Here is a 20493-nt window from a genome sequence, read left to right as displayed (position 1 = left end):
TCATGTCTTCTGTTAAAGTACGGTTTCATTTCGTCAGATACCTGCTCTTGTGACCAACCATGAAGCACTTGTTCTCATACTTTGGATAAGACTGGGACTCGACTTGTCCAGTCTCTGACCTGTCTAGCACTTACTGGAGGTGAATCTAAGAAATTTAACAATAAAACTAGATCTTGTGGAACTGGGACATCCTCATCTTTTTCTTGTAAGGGCAAACGACTCTGCATCAGCGTTTGCAATTTGATTTCCAGGCCAATGGACGAAAGTATACTCGTATGCTTCCAGGATCAACACTCATCATTGTATTCTTGCTGAGGCTATGGGTGGTATAGCCTTGTCCTCGCTGAACAATCTGAGCAATGGTTTGTGGTCTGAAATGATAGTAAAATGATGGCTGTGTACATACTGGTGAAATTTCTTGACACCAAAGATGATTGACAGGCCTTCTTTTTCTATCTGCGAGTGTCCCTTTTCTGCTGTGATGAGCATTCTTGATACATATCCTATCCTATAGGTTGTTCCATGCCATCGTCCATTCAATGGGAGAGCACTGCTCCCACTCTGTAGGAAGATGCGCCACATGTCAACACCAATTCTTTCCTCTGGTCATAATGTACTAATAAGTTGGACGAGTGCAACAATTGTTTTGCCTTTATGAAAGCGTCTTTCTGTGGTGCCAAGACCAATGTTGGTTCTTCTTGATAATGCAGGGGCGCCAGTTCTGTAAACAAATTGGGTAAGAACCGCCCATAATAATTGCCCATTCCTCGGAATGATTTGAGCTCTGAGGTGTTCTTTGGCGCTCTTATGTCTCTCACTTTTTCCTCAACCGGGTGCAGGCCCTATGAATCTACCTGGTGATCAAATAGATTACCTCCCTTGCTTGGAATGTGCACTTATCTTCTTTTAAACGCAGTCCAGCCTGCAAGAAACGTTTTAAGGCTTCTTCTAAGTTTGCCAAATGCTCCTTTTCATTGAGTCCTGTCAGCAGAACATCATCTAAATAAACTACAATGTGGAGCAGTCCCTGCAGTAAACTTTCCATTGTTCTCTGGAATATGGCGTAAGCTGAGGAGACGCCGAAAGGCAAATGGGTATACTGGTATAACCCTTTATCTGTATTAATTGTGACAAATTCCCGGGAGGCCTTCTCTAACTCTAATTGTTGATAAGCATGACTCATATCAAGCTTCGTGTAGGCGGTTCCACCTGCCAACTTAGCAATCAGGCCTTCAATTTTTGGTAGGGGGTGTCTGTCCAGCTCAGCCACTTTATTAACTATCAATTTGTGGTCTCCACAAATTCGAACGCTCTGGTCAGGTTGAAGGACGGGGACTATTGCTGCTGACCATTCTGAGAACTGCACAGGTTGTATAACGCCCAGATTCTCTAATCTGTCCACTTCGGTTCGACCTTTTCCCACAGTGCATAAGGTACTGGTCTTGCCTTCATGAATTGGGGGGGTCGCCTCTGGATCCACATGAATTTTTGCTTGCAGCCCCTGGATCTTCCCAAGTTCGTCCTTGAAGACTGAGGCATATTTTTGTAGTAGCTCTGGTAATCCACTTGCTCTCAGCATGAAAATTTCAGTCCATTCTAACTTAATCTCCTTTAGCCAGTTTCATCCAAGGATCCTTGGCCCCTCACCTGCTACCACCATCAATGGTGGTTTTACCAATTGGCTTCCGTAATGGACAGTAACTCTGCTTATGCCTTTGACTTGGATGTTTTCACCTGTATAAGTTTATAATTTGGCATCAGTTTCTTCCAAATTTATGTTCATCATAATTTAGATATTTGAAGGTGTGTTCACCAATTACTGTAGTGGAAGCTCCTGTGTCCACTTCCATTCTAATTGGTCTGCCATTTACATTCACTGTTACATGTATTGGTTCTGTCTTTCCAACCTTCAAATTAAATAACGAATAAATATCTGAATTTGTTGATTCAGGCTCTTCTACATTGTAGATCTCATGGGGTTTCTTCTTTTGTTTGAAAGGCTGCCTGATTCTTTCCTTGCACTGTCTCATTGTGTTCATTTCGATGACAATAAAAACATTCGATTTTTTAAAACTGCCAATCGTTATAAGGTTGTTTGTTTCTACCTCTGTTGCAATTATTCCTTGTTTTTGCTGCTAAGTCATTTTTTTTTTATTTTTCTGCTAGCGGTGGCTGTTTCCCGCTTCTCAGCAGAGTCTTGCATTTTCACGCCCTTTTTGGCTGGGACTTCCAACCCAACATGGAGGACGGTGCCATTTTGTGCTCCTTGTATGGCTTTTGAATCCCTTGCTGCACTTTCCCTGGCCAGTGCTATCTCTAGCGCCTTCTTAAAATCTAAATTTGTTTCAGACAGTAATCTCTTCTGAATCGTATCCTCATTCACACTACACACTAAACGATCTCTGAGCATGTCACTTAAAGATGCACCAAACTTGCAATTTTCTGTTAACTGTTTCAAACTCACCACATAACAAGCAACTGTCTCTCCTGGGGCTCTAGTTCTTGAGCTAAATTTGAACAATTGCATCATTACCGAGGGCTTTGGCTGGTAATGGCCCTTCAAGGGGTCCATCAATTCATCAAAACCTTTCAAATCTGGGGCACTGGGTGCCCTCAAACTTCGAATCAAGCCGCAGGCTTTATTCCCACACATAGATAAGAGGATCGCTCGCCTCTTCTCTTCCCCCATAACATTGTCCACTTGGAAAAAGAACGCGAGGCATTCAATATAATGAGACCAATTGTCCGTCTCTGGATCGAAAGGATCAACTCTTTTAAATTGCGGCATTCTGTGAGGGGATTTCTTCGACGATTAGGACAGAAATTCTACTTACAATTACCGTGCGAGGTACAGCCCAATTTCATTTCTCTTGGTTTCTTCTGCTAACTTGTTTTATTCCCGAAGTCAGTTTATTGTATTTTCACTGTATTTTAGCCTTTTCCTTGTTGCCAGCTGGTTGCATCCTAGTCACCAGTTTATTGGGACTTATGGATCCTGGTCACATGCTTGTTGAGGGATAGCCAAGTTGGTACAATAGACAGAGTTGATCAGCAGACACTTCTTAGGTGGAACACATTCTGTTTATTTACAAAGGTACTCAGCAGCTACACTTGTGTGCTTTCAACTCAAACCCTGTCTCCGAACTTCTGACTACTCATTACAGACTACTGACTACAGAGGTAGCCCATGCTACTCCTCTATTGGTTACATAAGATCATGTGATCTTCCTTTATAACATCTTTCTTAAAGGTGTACTGTATATTATATGCTATAATTACCACAGATGGAGATGAGGAGAATTTTTTTTCTCAGATGGTCGTGAGTCTATGGAATCCCCTTTCCAGAAAGCAGTGTAGGATGGGTCACTGAATTTATTTAAGGCTCAGTTAGATAGATTTTTGACAGACAAGAGAGTCAAGGGTTATAGGGGACAGACAAGAAAATGAAGTTGAAGCCATAATCAGATCAGCCATGATCTAATCGAATGGTGGAGCAGGCTTGAAGGCCGAATGGCCGAATCCTGCTCCTATGTCCTATGTTCCTATAATTTGCGGGGCCGTGGGAATAAAATTGGGGTGTTGGGCTAAATTTGCCAGCTCTTTCAAAGAGGCACAGTGAGCTGAATGGTTTCCTCTCTGCTGTAGGTTCTGTGATCCAATGATCTTAGCATTATCGCAGTTCATTCTTCCACCATGGAAAAGACCCCCCCACCATCCCAAGGCCAGGGTTTTTAGGATGGCAGGGTTTCCCTTTCTGGCATCCGAAGAGTCAGCAGCCAATGCATCCCCACCAATAATGGCTGTCCTACAACCATTTAACACTCCAATGAGTGTTAACTGACTGGAGATGGGACAAACATCCCTCACTCGGAAAGAAATCCTGCCTCAGGGAGCTGCCACCCAATCTGATTGGCTGACAGCTCTCTGGTTCCATCAATGCCAGAAGCTGTAGTGGACAGGACTGGGAATATAAGCAGTCTCCAGAGTTTAAGTCCAAAGTCATACAAACATATGAACATATGAATTAGGAGGAGTAGGCCACTCGGCCCCTCAAGCTCGCTCCACCATTCAATAAGGCCATGGCTGATCTGATTTTAACCTAAATTCCACATTCCCGCCTAACCCCAATAATCTTTCACCCTTTTGCTCCCTTGCTTATCAAGAATCTACCTACCACTGCCTTAAAGATATTCAAAGATTCTGCTTCCACTGCCTTTTGAGGAAGAGGATTCCAAAGGCTTACGGCCCTCTGAGAGAAAAAAGTCTCATCTCTGTCTTAAATGGGTGACCCCTTATTTTTAAACAGTGACGCCTAGTTCTAGATTATCCCACGAGAGGAAATGTCCTTTCCACATCCACCCTGTCAAGATCCCTCAGGGTCTAATATGTTTCAATCAAGTCACCTCTTACTCTTCTAAACTCCAGTGGATACAAGCCTAGCCTGTCCAACCTTTCCTCATAAGTCAACCTGCCCATTCCAGGTATTAGTCTAGTAAACCTTCTCTGAACTGCTTCCAACACATTTACATCCTTCCTTAAATAAGGAGACCAATACTGCACTCAGTACTCCAGATGTGGTAACCCTGCTCCCTAATTTTGTATTCAATTCCCCTCACAATAAACAATGGCATTCTATTAGCTTTCCCAATTATGCATTGTACCTGCATTCTAATCTTTTGCATTCATGCATGAGGTCACACAGGTGCCACTGCATCTCAGAGCTCTGCAAACCCTTGCCATTTAGATAATATGTTTTTTTATTATTCTTCCTGCAAAAATAGACAATTTCACATTTTCCCACATTATACTCCACTTGCCAGATTTTTGCCCACTCACTTAACCTATCTAAATCCCTTTGTAGCTCCTTACGTCCTCTTCACAACTTACCTTCCTACCTATATTTGTGTCATCAGCAAATTTAGCAACCATAGTATCTGTCCCTTCATCCAAGTCATTTATATAAATTGTAAAAAATTGAGGCCCCAGCACTGATCCTTGTGGCACACTACTTGTTACATCCTGACAACCAGAAAATTACCCATTTTTGCCTACTCTCTGTTTCCTGTTAGCTAGCTAATCTTCTATCCATGCCAATATGTTAGCCCGTGCACTATGAGCTTTTATTTTCGCAATAGCCTTCGATGTGGCACTTTATCAAATGTCTTCTGGAAATCTAAGTACAGTACATCCACCAGTTCCCCTTTATCCACAGCACATGTTGCTTCTTCAAAGAACTCTGATAAATTTATTAAACATGATTTCCCTTTCACAAAACCACGTTGACTCTGCCTGATTACCATGAATTTATCTAAGTGCCCTGCTATAACATCTTTAATAATATCCTGTAACATTTTCCTTATGACAGATGTTAAGCTAACTGGCCTGTAGTTTTCCGCTTTTTGTCTCCCCCATGTTTTGAATAAAGGAGTTACATTCATTATTTTCCAACCTAATGGAACCTTCCCTGAATCTAGTGAATTTTGGAATATTAAAATCAACAAATCAACTTTCTCACTAGCCGCTTCTTTTAAGACCCTAGGATGAAGTCCATCAGGACCCGGGGACTTGTCAGCTGCAGATCCAACAATTTGCTCAGTACCACTTCTCTGGTGATTGCAATTTTCCAGAGTTCCTTCCTCCTTTCCAACTCCTGATCTACAGCTATTTCTGGGATGTTACTGGTATCCTCTATAGTGAAGAATGATGCAAAAATACCTATTCAGTTAATCTGCCATCTCCTTATTTTCCATTATTAATTCAGAACCAGGTAAGGGTGGGGGGTGTTGTCTCAAGGCAGGGAGAGGAGCTGAGGCCCCGGCAGATGGGCAGAAGGGGATGGTGGTGTTGGTGGAGAGACCAGGTGGGGAGTGAGCACTGTCAGGAGCCAGGCCTTGTGTGGGGGTGCCTGAAGTTGAAAGAAGGCTGTTGAAGGAGATGCTGCCCCCTACTTCCCGCCTAAGGCCAGAGCAGACTAAATTTTCAGGCTTCCCTCCCTGCCCCTGAACTTCTCCCACCAGCCTAAAAACTGAGGCTGGGCGTCCACTTAAGGGCCCCAACTGGGGCAAGGGAGGGTGGGCCGGTTTTGTTTTTTTTAAAGTGCAGAGAGGTGGGGGCGGGCAGGAGTCCGGTGGGGAGGTCATCCAAGGTGTGTTACAGGACACCCCCCCTCTCCCTGCCTGCAAACCCACGCAAAATTCTGCCCCGAGTTAACTTAAATACTGCTTGCTGGAAGCAACATTGCAGCAACTGCTGATACAGTACCTTGTAATCTGCTGGCGTTTTATGTAAATAATAATGTGAGCCCATGCCATCTGCAACACCCAAGCCACCTTTCTCTGCACTGATCCAGCACGTGTCTGCTGCTGTAGGGACTAACTTGCCCCCATTCAGGGTCAAGCCGCAGATGCTGATGGTGAGAGTTCGTTCAATGGACCTGAAGTAGTTCAGTATTCCTAAACAGATCCGCTGCGGAGCAAGAACCATAATACACAAAACTGTTATCATCGGCATTTTAACACCTAGCAGGCAAACAAGAGTGTTAGCCAACTAATACTTGAGGTCTTATTCTAAGACACAACATGAGTGATCAAAAGGAAAAAGTCGGGAATCTGAATGAAAAAAAACCAGAAAATACTTAAAATCCCACAACAGTTCAATTCATTCAGCATCTGAACTAAGAGACCCCAAAATGTTAATCCTTCATTCTTTTTCATATGCTGACCAGTCTGTTTTACATTTACTGTATTTTGCTATAATTATCAGGAGCATCACATCAATTTCTATGCGAAGTGCAGCCAGCAAATTAATTCTTGTGAAGATTAGATTTATTTTACTGGTGATTCAGCGCAATCTGAAATGTGGAGCAAGGTGACACAAGAAGGGAGGAAGGTCCCGCAGGTCCATGTAAGGCGAGCTGTTACCTGAAGCTCTCGAATCCTCAGGTGGCGCAAGAAGAGGAGAGACAAATAAGCCCCCTGTGTCATGACAGGGTCTTTTGCATTCTCCTCGTTTCCTTCATCCAATCCCAGCAGCTGCATGGTACTTGTGTAACTATAGCTGTGCAAGACAGAGAAACAGAGTGGATGAGAAAGCGTGAATGGCAGTAACTCTCCGCGGTAACTCCGCTGCAACTCTTTAAACCTGCTGGGTGCCTATCCAGGTTGAAAACTCAGATCAATGCAATTCAAGGTTTTTCATCTTTCCAAAGTGTGTACGGGACAATGATTGGCACTTTAGTAGTTCCATGCCAAGACTGCAGGCATTTTAATGAAGGTGTAGGGACTCTTTATCTTGACAACACCAGGAGCAATGAACACAGGATTGTCACATTCCGTTATATTTAAATGAAAATTAAAGAGTGTTCTGTAAAGCGCACTTAAATTCAATTAAAATCTTGTTCATGAGTGCAGGGCAGCTTGCTTCTTAATCAGCCATGGACGTAAGAGCCAAGATTCCATGTCACAAATCTCAGTTGGCCGTGTTTTGTCATTTCAGTTTGGTGAAGCACTTTTCTGAGGACAAGGCCAGTGCATTGCAAATGGAGGGTGATTAAGTTAGAGTAGATTCAATGTGGCACCAGCAAGGAAAGAATTATAGGGCCTGAGTATCCACACAGTGGCAATCAGCGTCGGATTGCCACTCCAGTCCTCGGGTAGAATTTTCGAGTCGGCGGACGGGGGCAGGGCCCCCTCGCCGACGGGTATAATGACGCTGGGCGGGCGTCCCGACATCACCGCACATCATTTAGATTTTCAGTTCAGCGGGAGGAAAGCCAACTCGGCTGCACGCCCGCCAAACTGTCAAAGGCCTATTAAGGCCTGTTAAAAGCTAATTGAAATAATCAAATGAGCTTGAGGCTGGCGGGCAGGCAAAGAGCCCAGGCGGCCTTTGCATTTTTCATGGAACCTCATCCACGGGGTGAGTGTCACACTGGGTGGGCCTTAACTGGCCCGTCCATGTAAAATGGCGGTGTAGCACTGATCGGGGACACCGATCGGGTTCGCGCCCGCCCCTGCCCCCGCACAATCCCCCCAATGGGGGGAAATTTCTGCCCCTAGTTTCCGACCTGGAAATCCAGCCGATCCTTTCTTGCCTGACCTTCTGACTCAGGCTGTGAAGGGCAGGGCGCTCCTGAGGCCTTCAGTCCACGGCTGCAGAGTCAGAGGTAAGGAAGCCACACCCCCTTTTTTATGGCACTAGCTGCTGTAAAGCAGGTACGTTTAACAGTCCAGCCACTTTCAGGAGACATGGAGAAGGTCAGTTTGTAAGGTAAGTGGGTGGGGGACTTGGAGTGTTGCAGACCATTGGGTGGCTGGGGGCATGTGGTAAGTGGGGGGCGGTGGGTTCAGTTCGGGGGGGATATCAGGCGGTCAGTGGAGGTGTGGTCAGTAGGTGGAAGTCGGTCAGGGGGTTTGGGTGCTCAGTGGGGGGGTGGTCAGGTGGGTGGGAAAGGGGGTCAGGTGGTCATGCAGTGTCCCATGGAATGTTGGGGGGGTGAGGGGAGCCCTGTGGGTGATTGGTGGGAGGTGGAGGTGGGGGTTGGGGTGTTCAGTACTTTAGTTACCCAGGAATTATAAGTGGTTTCAATTCTTCTAACGTTTCCTGGGTAACTATTACTGTCACGCTGTCAGAACTATCCGAAGTTTGCAACTTAAAGCATACTTTCGGATGATTCCGATTTTAGGGCAATTGCCTTGCAAATCCTTATCTTGGGACTTCTAGGGCAGCGGGGAGATGGGGGGTGGGGGGGTGAAACTTGGAAGCAGTAGGAGCTTCAGAGACCCAAAATCCATCCACAGTGTCCTCCACCCAAACTCCAATCCATCTGAAGGATTTCACACGTAGCAGTTTTAGTCAGGAATTTGGGACCCCAGGGATACAGATCTCTATCGTTAGAAGTAAAGGTGCAAATGGGATTCTGGGTTTTATAGGGAGAGGTGTGAATATGAAAAAGGGGAAGCGATGTTGAACTTGAATAAGAAAGCGGTTTGGCCACAGCTGGAGTACTGGCAGTTGCTATCCACCATCAGCAAAGACCAGCGAGAGCTCATTTAAATTCTGCTGGCGATGGCCATGCAGCACAGTAAGATCCAAGAGGAGGAGCACTGGAGAAAATGCGGTAACAAAGATACTTTCACCCCTATCCCTTTCAACCCACAGATTTCAATACAGCCCATGTTCACAAATAATTATAGGAAATAAAACCGTTAGCGTTGAGAATATTTCTCACCCTTGATCCCTGCTCATTTTTGAAGAAAATACTCTGGCAGTGCGTTTATTTTGATTGACATCCTCCACCTCCCAGTCGTTGATCTCGACAGACGAACCACTCTCTTTACATCTTGGCTCCTGACACAATACAAGCAAATAAACACCAAGCATTCAATTCCTTCCAATTGCATCTATCTACGCATGGTTTTCAGGATCTTCAGCCAGAAGAATATTGACCACTGACCTGATATATAGGGAACTGGAGTATGGTGGTAATGTTACTGGACCAGTAATCCTGAGGTCTGGATTAATGCTGCAGAGACATGGGGCAGAATTTTATACCTCGTGGGCACACGCCCGACCCGATCGGGTGTAAAATAGCGTGTGATGATGTTAGGCGAGCGTCCCGTGTCATCCTGCATGTGCACAACCTACAGGCTTGTGGGCGCACACGGGTGTCGGAGCCGCACCCACCAACAATTAAAGGGTCACTTAAGGCCATTAAAAAGCCAATTGATCCCGATTTTACGTTCCCCATGCCATTTTGCATTTGTTGCACGGGCAAAACGGGCAGGTGGGCAGCCCATTTTTTGCAAAATCTCCTCCAAGGGCGGGATAAAAAGGGTCAGCAGTATTGCCAGTGTGAGTTGTGAGCAGTTTAGGAGATAGTTTGCTGCTGGTTGCTTATTTGAACTTGGCAGCTTCATCTCAGTTCTGAGCTTCATTCTTAGCATTTCCAGGCTTCATTTCAGGACTCACTGGTGTCTCCAAGGTCCCCGGAGAATTTTGACCGTGTGGACTCTTCCAGGTATCAGGCAGCCTTCCCTTACCCTGGTAATGGGGATTGTGCTGGTGGCACCTCCTCTGAGGAGGAAGAGAGGGGCAGAAGGGAGAGGAGGCCAGGTGTCCCAATGCAGCTTCGAGGGGAGGGACCTGTGGGAGGAGAGGCGCAGGCACAAGAGGCGCAGGGCCAGCAGGTAGTCCAGCAGGGGCTGCAGAAGATGTCACTATCCCGCTACCAGGGTTTACAGGCGGCGATGCAGCTACCTCAATATGTCCAAGGTGCAAAACCAAAGAAGATTCCGCCTATCCAGGGAGACCATGACATCCATTTGCCAGATGATTGGGCCTGAGATCAGCTCCAACTGTGCCCATGCCAGTGGCTCTGAAGGTCACAGCAACCCTCAATTTCTATGCCTCCAGCTCTTTCCAGGGCTCAGTGGGAGATCTTTTTGGAGTCTCCCAATCAGCTGTCCACAGTTGCGTCAAGCTGGTGACAGAAGCTCTGTTCAGGCGGGTACTGGCCTTAATTCTTTACCATACGGACGAGGCCAGCCAGGTTGAGTGAGCCAGAGGCTTCGCAGTGATTGCTGGGTTCCCCCGTGTCCAGGGTGCAATCGACTGCACACATGTGGCCATCAAGGCACCAGTGGGTCACCCGGGTGCCTTCGTCAACAGGAGCCATGCCTCCACAAGGGCAGGGTTAGAGAGGACCACAGATCTTCTGAACTTGTGCTTCCAATGTCTGGACCATTCAGGGGGAGCACTACAATACCCTCCAGAGTGGGTGTCACTGATAGTGGTTGCATAATACGTTCTCCACAATCTGACTCTGGCAAGGGGGGAGCCACTGGAGGAAGAGGATCTTGACACAGCTCCACAGGCCACAGAGGATGAATCCAGTAGTGAGTCAGAAGAGGAACCTCGTGAGGAGAATGCTGAGGGCATGGAGGCAGATCTGTATCTTTGAAGGCCGCTGAGACCTTCAGAGTCACTGGCATGGGATGTCCACCCACACAGTTGGAGGTGATCTCAGGCCCACTCGATGAACGTCCAGAGAATGTGTGACCACAAGACACAGATTCTGAAAGTCTGTGCAAGGTACCCTGGCAGCTCCCATGACCCTATATCATCAGACACTCCCAGGTGCCAAGGCTGTTCACTTCTCCAGCCCGACTGGATGGATGGCTGTTGGGTGACAAGGGCTATCTGTTGAAAAGGTGGCTTCTGAGGCCTCTCCACAACCCAAGAACAGAGGCGGAGCAGCGTTATAATATGAGCCATGCCTCCACAAGGGCGGTTTTCTGAAGATGCGTTTCCGATGCCTGGACCGTTCAGGGGGGGCACTACAATACCCGTTAGAGTGGGTGTCACTGATAGTGGTTGCATGCTGTGCTCTCCATAATCTGGCTCTGGCAAGGGGGGACCCACTGGAGGAAGAGAATCTTGACATCGCTCCACAAACCACAAAGGATGAATCTAGTAGTGAGTCAGAAGAGGAGCCTCGTGAGGAGAATGTTGAGGGCGTGGAGGCAGACCTCTGTGTCCTTCAGGGAGGCAGAGACATCAGGGATGCCTTGATCCAACGCTCCTTCAGCTAGGTTACTAAAGATCTGCTTCCACCCCGTGCCAGGGGTGCCGCCTCCATCTTGGATGTTTGAAATGACCCTTTCCTTTGAACTCAAAGTGCACTCAGTGCCTGTGCAATAAAGTTTAGAGCCACTCACGTTCAGCGTTAGATACTAGCATAGCCTGCACCAAAAATAAAGGTGAAGCACACTCAGGCCATTATGACAAAAGCAAAATTTATATAATTTTCACAGTCAAAACAAATGAACATTACAATCTCTGGTGTTAATACCCACACCAGTAAACATATAAACAAAACATTACAGAACAGAAGGTCACCTGTGAACAGTCCCTCTTGTGCTCACGGTGCCTTAAACTTCCGTTTACGAGCGCTATGCATTGGACCCCCACCCCGCCCCCCTCGCTGGCACCGGCATTGGAGACAGCTGCTGACTCTGCTGTCTTGTTGGCCTTGACGACCTTGGCGGTCGTCTTCTGGCCCGTGGAGCCTGTGCTGGCCCCGCCTGGGAGGTAGCGGCCAGTGCCACAGCTGGCATCTCCCCGGTCATCGCAACTTCATCAGATGCCACGGTCAACGGCAGAGGAGCGGAGGAGCTGCTGTCTTCACCCAGGATGCCCTGAGAGGAGCCCGCAGAGACGACAAGCAGGTCGTGTGCCAACGTGAGGCCACTCTGGACCTCCCTGCTCACCATTGATGGACAGGATATCTAGCTGGGATACTGGGTGCCTCATCCATCTCCCACACTGGCACTGACCTCCTGAGGTCATTGCCTGTGTGAGGGTTTGCAGGTCCGAGCGCAACCCCAGGAACCCCTCATTCTGTCCCTGGAGCTGCCTCTCCATGAGAGTTGCCATTCTCTCAATTGAGGAGGCAGTGCGCTCGGCCATGAGGGTCAACGCAGTGTTTAGCTCCACATGGACCCCTCCACAACAGGGACCATGGCACAAATACCCTCCTGGATCTCCGCTAGATCCTCCCACACATCCCATAAGACCATAATAAGACCATAAAACATAGGAGCAAAAATTAGGCCATTCGGCCCATCGAGTCTGCTCCGCCATTCAATCATGGCTGATAAGTTCCAACCCCATTCTCCCACCTTCTCCCCATAACCTTTGATCCCCTTACCAATCAAGAACCTATCTATCTCGGTCTTAAATACACTCAATGACCTGGCCTCCACAGCCTTCTGTGGCAATGAATTCCATAGATTCACCACTCTCTGACTAAAGAAGTTTCTCCTCATCTCTGTTCTAAAAGATCTTCCCTTTACTCTGAGGCTGTGCCCTCGGGTCCTAGTCTCTCCTACTAATGGAAACATCTTCCCCATGTCCACTCTATCCAGGCCTTTCAGTATTCTGTAAGTTTCAATCAGATCCCACCTCATCCTTCTAAACTCCATCGAGTATAGACCCAGAGTCCTCAAACGTTCCTCATATGTTAAGCCTTTCATTCCTGGGATCATGCTCGTGTACCTCCTCTGGACCCTCTCCAGGGCCAGCACATCCTTCTTGAGATACAGGGCCCAAAATTGCTCACAATATTCTAAATGTGGTCTGACCAGAGCCTTATAAAGCCTCAGCAGCACATCCCTGCTTTTATATTCTAGTCCTCTCAAAATAAATGCCAACATTGCATTTGCCTTCCTAACTACCGACTCAACCTGCAAGTTAACCTTAGGAGAATCCTGGACTAGGACTCCCAAGTCCCTTTGCACTCCAGATTTCTGAATTCCCTCCCCATTTAGAAAATAGTCTATGCCTCTATTCTTCCTACCAAAGTGCATGACCTCACACTTCCCCACGTTGTATTCCATCTGCCACTTCTATGCCCATTTGTCTAACCTGTCTAAATCCTTCTGCAGCCTCCCTGCCTCCTCAATACTACCTGTCCCTCCACCTATCTTTGTATCATCTGCAAACTTAGCCAGGATGCCCTCAGTTCCTTCATCTAGATCATTAATGTATAAAGTGAAAAGTTGTGGTCCCAACACTGACCCCTGCGGAACTCCACTAGTCACCGGCCGCCAACCTGAGAAGGACCCCCTTATCCCCACTCTCTGCCTCCTGCCAGACAGCCAATCTTCTATCCATGCTAGTACCTTGCCTCTAACACCATGGGCTCTTATCTTACTGAGCAGCCTCCTGTGCGGCACCTTGTCAAAGGTCTTCTGCAAGTCCAAGTAGATAACAACCATTGGCTCTCCTTTGTCTAACCTACTCGTTACCTCCTCAAAGAATTCTAACAGATTTGTCAGGCATGACCCCCCCTTGATGAAACCATGCTGACTTTGCCCTATTTTACCATGCACTTCCAAGTATTCTGAAATCTCATCTTTAATAATGGACTCTAAAATCTTACCAACGTCCGAGGTCAGGCTAATCGACCCGTAATTCCCGCCTTTTGCCTCACTCCCTTCTTAAACAGGGGGGTTACGTTAGCGATTTTCCAGTCCTCTGGGACCCTCCCTGACTCCAGTGATTCCTGAAAGATCACCACTAACACCTCCACTATCTCTTCAGCTATCTCCTTCAGAACTCTGGGGTGTAATCCATCTGGTCCAGGTGATTTATCCTCTTCAGACCTTTCAGTTTTCCTAGCACCTTCTCCTTGGTAATGGCCACCATACTCATCTCTGCCCCCCGACTCTCTTGAATTTTGGGGCTGTTACTCGTGTCTTCCTCTGTGAAGACTGAGTCAAAGTACCTATTCAGTTCAGTTGGATCCCGCTGGACATCCAGCATCTGCCGCCTAATGGACGACTCCAGAGGCTCATCATCAGCCTTCAACTCAGCATCACCCTGGTCTCCAGCAGTCCTCCGACTGCCAGCGCCCTGGGCACTCTCTGCCTCTGCCTGTTCCTCAAGCGAGTGTGAAGTGCCCTCACCGCTGTGCATCGAGATTCTAGCCACCGTTCTATTGCCCACCAAGGTGCTGGTATCTGTGCTGGTGCCTGGTTCAGAGAGCGGGCATGACATTGGTGCATCTGAAGCCTGGCGGTCCTCTGGCATCAGGGGTGGCTCTTTGGGGTCCTGCGAACGAGTGCCTGCTGGTGAATCTAAGGGAGAACAACGACATGTCATTAGTTTAAGTTATCACACTGTCACTGTACATTCCGGTTACCCTGGTGAGGCCACAAAGATCTGCATCATGCTGCCATCGTCTTTCAATGATCAATGGGAACTCAAGTTTTGAGGTTCCCATCAATGAAGAGACTATACAAGAATGTTTGCATAATCCGACACTCTCACCTCTGCACTGTCTTATCTTCATCAGAGACTCCTCCCTCTCCACGACTGGCTGAACAAGGTGGGTGGCGGCTCTCCAGCTACAAGACGTCCAGTTCAAACCTTGTCAATATTAGGAGGCCTGTCCTTGACCTCTCTATGTTGTTATGGCTCATCTTCTCCTGAAAGGTCAGAGGAGTATTGATTAGTCCACTCTCTACCTCCAGCGTCACTGCAGCCTGGCCAAGCCCACCTGAGGAACACCTTGCAGGGCACATCCAAGTCATGGCCCTCGAACCGCAAGGCACTCAGTCCAAGCAGTCCAAGGGCTCACCTCCTTTGCCAGCTCCAGTATCATTGCCGGTTGGCACTCGGACTCTAACACCCCTGAGCTCCATGGGGGAATGGCCAGCCCATAACACTTCTCCACACTGATCCATATTTACACGGAACTCACCCTTGCCGAGCGCAGCAGGTCATTAAACCTTTTGCAGCACTGAACCCATGTGCACCGCACAACATTGTGGCTGCTGACCTTGGCTGCCACCTCCTCCCAGGCTTTTTTTGTCTGGTGTGGTGGCCTCTTCCTGCCATCCTTGGGAATGAGGGTGCCCCGCCTCGTCCAGGAGGACTGTGAGGGACTCGTCAGAAAAACGGGGGGGGGCCAAGTGCCCACCCGACCTGCCGTCCTGCCTGCCGTCTCCAGCCACTGTTGAGGCCATAGCTCCAGTCTCCAGGCCGCTGAATATGACTCTCCCCTGGCAGCCTTCAGGGAGCTGCCTCTGTCATATTTAAACCGCCCGCTGGGCTGCCATTGGACCCAGCGCTCGACAGGCCCCGCCCCCACCCAGCCCTTCCTGACCATTGGGAAGGCGGGTTTCACGCTGGGAGGGCCTTAATTGGCCAGCCAGCATGAAACCTGCTGGTCGTGGGCCAATCGCAGCCGGGGGCCTGTTTCCCAACCACTCCCGGGCCCGCCAATCGCGCGTGCCCGCTAAGGGTAAAATTCAGACCATGAGTTTAAATCCCACCACAACAGCTGGGTAAGTTTAAATATGATTAGTAAAATCCGGAATAAAAAGCTAGTCACAGTAATGATGATCATGGAATTACCGGATTGTCATAAAAACCCACGAATGCCCTTCAGGCGACTCCTACATTTGGCTCCAGGCGCAGAGCAATGTGGTTGACTCTGAACTCCCCCTCTGAAAAAGGCCGAACAAGGCACTCAAATTCTATCCCATAGACAGGACAGACCAGCCAGAGGCGGCAGCGCCAGGTGGTCTACAGTAGGGAAGGAGCGACCCTGGAATTCCTCCACGTTGGCTCCAGCTTCGGGTCAAACATGGACAAGGAAACCTCCGGCTAATAATCACCTACCGCTCTCCCTCAGCTGATGGATCAGTACTTCTCCCTGTTGCACACCACTCGGAAGAAGCACTCAAGGTAGAAAGAATGAAATCTGTGTCAGGGATTTCAACGTCCATCACCAAGATTGGCACAGTAATACCGCTGGCCAAGCTGGCTGAGTTATGAACGACATATCTGCCAGACTTGACCTGTGACAGATGATGAGGGAACTATCAGAAGCGAAAAACCTACTTGACCTCACCCCCATTAATCTACCTGTCACAGATGCATATGGTCATGACAGTATAATTAGGAATGGCCACTGCACAGTCCTTGTGGAGACAAAATCCAGTCTTCACATTGAGGATGCTCTCCATTGTGCTCTGTGCCACCTTGCTTTTCAACGTTAGGTGTCCATGAGGTGCTTTAGGCCATCAGTTCAGCAGAATTGTATTCAACCACCTCATGGCCTGGCATATCCCTCACTCTACCATTGTCATCATGCCAAGGGACCAATCTTGTTTCAATAAGCAGCATAGAAGAACATGCCAGGAGCAGCAGCAGATGTGCCTAAAAATGAAATGCCAACCTGGTAGCACAGGGAGCTGTAGAACAGGACTACATAAATGCTAAACAATAGAAGCAGCATGTTATAGATAGAGCAAAAGCAATCCCACAATCAATGATCAATTGAAAACTCTACATCAGAATAGTACTGATGGACAGTAAAACAGCTAGCCAGAGGAGGAGGTTCCACAAATATCCCCATCCTCAATGATAGGGGAGCCCAGCATGAGGGAAAAAGATAAGCATTTGCAACCATCTTCAAGCAGAAATGCCAAGTGAATGATCCATCTTGGCTTCTTTCTGAGGTCCCCAGGGTCACAGATGTCAGTCTTCAGCCAATTCAATTCACTCCACGTGATATCAAGAAACGGCTGAAGGCACTGGATACTGCAAAGGCTATGGGCCCTGACAATATTCCAGTAATAGTACTAAAGACTTGTGCTCCAGAACTTGCTGCGCCCCTAGCCAAGCTGTTCCAGTACAGCTACAAAACTGGCATCTACACAAGAGTGTAGAAAATTGCCCAGGTTTGTCGTATCCACAAAAAGCAGGATATTTCCAATCTGGTCAATTACCACCCCATCAGTCTACTCTCAGTCATCAGTAAAATGATGGAGGTGAGATTGATAGTGCCATGAAGCAGCAGTTATTCGGTTTGGGTTAATCTTGTAGGTGGTATACATGGGCGCCACTTTGTGGTGGTGTTAGAAGGAGTGAATATTTACAGTGTTGGATGGAGTGCCAATCAAGTGGGCTGCTTTCTCCTGAATGGTGCTGAGCTTCTTGAGTGCTGTTGGAGCTGCACTCATCCAGGCAAGTGGAGAGTATTCCATCACACTCTTGACTTGTGCCTTGTAGATGGTGAACAGGCTTTGGGGAGTCAGGAGGTAAGCTACTCATCACAAAATTCCCACTGTCTGACCTGCTCCTGTAGCCACAGTATTTATGTGGCTGGTTCAGCTAAGTTTCTAGTCAATGGTAACTCCCAGGATGTTGATGGTGGGGGATTCAATGATGATAATGCCATAAAATGTCATGGGGAGAAAGTCATTCCCAGGCATTTGTTTGCCTGAATGCTACTCATGACTTATCAGCCCAAGTCTGAAATGTTGTTCAGGCCTTGCTGCATGTGAGCATGGACTGCCTTTGCTTCTGAGGAGTTGTGAATGGCATTAAACACTGTGTAACCTTAAGCAAACATCCCCACATGATGGAGGGAAGGTCATTGAGGATGCATTGAGGAATAAGGTTGGCTCTGGGACACTACCTTGAGGAACTCCTGCAACAATGTCCTGGGGCTGAGATGATTGGCCTCCAACAACCACAATCATCTTCCTTTGTGCTAGGTATGACACAGTGGAGAGTCTTCCCCTGATTCCCATTCGCTTCAATTTTACCAGGGCTACTTGATGCCACAGTTAGCCAAATGCTGCCTTGATTACAAAGGCAGTCACTCTCGCCTCACCTCTACAATTCAGATCTTTTGCCTACGTTTGGACCAGGACTGTAATGAGGTTTGGAGCCGAGTGATCCTGCTGGAAAGTGCACCCTTGTGTACCATCTACAAGATGCGCTACAGCAACTCGTCAAAGTTCCTTCAACATCCCCTTCCAAACCCACAATCTCCACCACCTGGAAGGAGAAGGGCAGCAGATAGATGGGAACACCACCACCTGCAAGTTCTCCTCCAAGCCACTCACCATCCTGACTTGGAAATATATCGCCGTTTCTTCACTGTTGCTGTGTCAAAATTGTAGAACTCTCTTCCTAACAGCACTGTGGGTGTACCTACACCACATGGACTACAGCGGTTCAAGAAGGCAGCTCACCACCAGCTTCTCAAGGGCAATTAGTGGTGGACAATAAAAACTGGCCTAGCCAGTGATGCCCACATCCCATGAATGAATTTTTAAAAGTCGGATAATAATCTAACAGGTCAACATATGATTATTGTTTCTAATGGCTGGACCAGTAAGTAGTCATAATAAGTAACAACTCAAATAGAATTATACTGTGTCTCAGATAAAATATGATTGAGGCAGAATATGAGGGTAAATTATTTGCTTGTGTACTCCCGGTATGGAATGTTGCCCACGTGGGAGCATACATCAGGAAGCCACGTCTGTGCAGTCCATGATCATCCATCCATTTATTTCATGTACATGCATTTATTCCGTGTTTCCATGGATATTCCTCCAAAGTTGCGGCAGATGAGCAAGAGAAACTCCTGCAGAAATTCAAGCCCAGTGAGTCATTCCCGAGGTAAAGTTCCACAGGTGAGGGGGTGATCACCCTCTGGTTACTCATCCCAGTGATCATCCAACAAACTACGGCATTCCAACAGAGCCTGATCTTTTACTCTTATTCACCAGCCACACACGTTATCTTCCCGGTGGGGGCAAGGAGGGGGGAGTCACCGGATAGTGAACAGGGGCAGATGCTGATATTTTCTACTTTAGTATGGACCATTGATGCCAATCGTAGACCCCGGCTGGGTTCCGGTAGGAATTTGGATTTTCTCAGGCTCTGTGGGTTAGCTCAAAATTGAAAGAACACTTACCATTGGATGAGCCCTCCATTTGGGAATTTTAAAGAAAAAAAATGTTATTTTAAAAATACCAAACAATTGGGGGAAATTCCATAGTCTTCCTGGTGCGCTCACACTATTACTCCAGTGGGAATGCCCCAAAAGGGCTTCAAATTAGGCAGGAATCCTGACAAACTTGACCCCAACTTTACACTGGGGAGCCACAGACCCTTGTTGAGGGGAAGAGCATCTGCCTAACCCAAACAAGGCTAGCAGTGTAGTGGGGGAATGGCCTCTTCATACCAGTCTCCCAGTAGCCAGGGGAGTCATTTATAGCTGGCAATCCAAATGAAACCAAATGCACCAGCCACACTGACTGATATGGGCCCTGCTCAGGGCTCGAGGCCTAGCCTGTGACCCGAAGCTCTGAAAGTTTAAAAACAAACCTTTTGTTGAAAGTCACCTCCATTACAAAGGGGGCCAAGGGGACATTAAAGACGTAATTCTAGTTGTAGGGAGAGGGGGCAAAACCTGGCACTCTCCCCCAAGACCCAAGGTCACAATTTACAGCCTCAGAGGATAGCTACAGCTATCCACTTGGCCAAATTAATTACAAGATCTCACCAGCAAGTGTTAGCAAGGTCAGAGGGTTTGGACCATGCAGAATTCTGGGCTTAATGCAATTACCAAATATACCTTAATATACATTAAAAAATCTTACCTCTGGATGCATTTGCTAGAAAGCTTTCCATTATAAATTCCCATGTCCACATTTCGCATAGAAGCTGCCGACGGGAAATTATGACGATTACATCTCTCTTTCTCACTGCCCCCAATGTCATTCTGCTCACAGTGCCACTGCGTAACCTTCTCTACCCAGACACTGGTTAGAATGTGGAACTTGCTACCATATGGAGTAGCTGAGGTAAATAGGATGGATGTATTTCAGGGGAAGCTTGATAAGTACGTGAGGGAGAAAGGACCAGAAGGTTATGCTGATGGGGCTAGATGAAGTAAGGTGGGATGAGGCTTGCGTGGAATATAAACAGCAGCATGCACCTGTTAGGTTGAATGGTCTGTTCTGTAAATACTATGTAATTCCATGCAAAGACACATCATTATAGTAAATACAGCAATGGTATATGTATACAAGGCAATTATAAATTTTGACACAGGAGTTTGTAAGAGATTTATAAAAATGAGGAGAGAATGTCTGACACTCAAAGGAGACTGAATTACGT

General features: G+C 47.4%; 1 protein-coding gene across 1 annotated transcript in view; it reads right to left on the bottom strand.

Annotated features, from left to right (window-relative positions):
* ccdc162 (coiled-coil domain containing 162) overlaps positions 1-20493 on the bottom strand; it is a 271702-nt gene that overhangs the window by 186725 nt on the left and 64484 nt on the right. Inside the window, exons 13-15 of the mRNA XM_078542866.1 lie at positions 9230-9348; positions 6921-7056; positions 6262-6465 (exon numbers count right to left, since the gene is read on the bottom strand). Coding sequence (XP_078398992.1) covers positions 6262-6465; positions 6921-7056; positions 9230-9348 — 459 coding nt within the window. The remainder of the gene's footprint in view (positions 1-6261; positions 6466-6920; positions 7057-9229; positions 9349-20493) is intronic.

The sequence above is a fragment of the Cetorhinus maximus genome, chromosome 5 (assembly GCF_964194155.1).
Source record: "Cetorhinus maximus chromosome 5, sCetMax3.hap1.1, whole genome shotgun sequence".
In the NCBI taxonomy this organism is placed as follows: Eukaryota; Metazoa; Chordata; class Chondrichthyes; order Lamniformes; family Cetorhinidae; genus Cetorhinus; species Cetorhinus maximus.
This window is presented reverse-complemented; position numbering and strand designations above follow the sequence as displayed.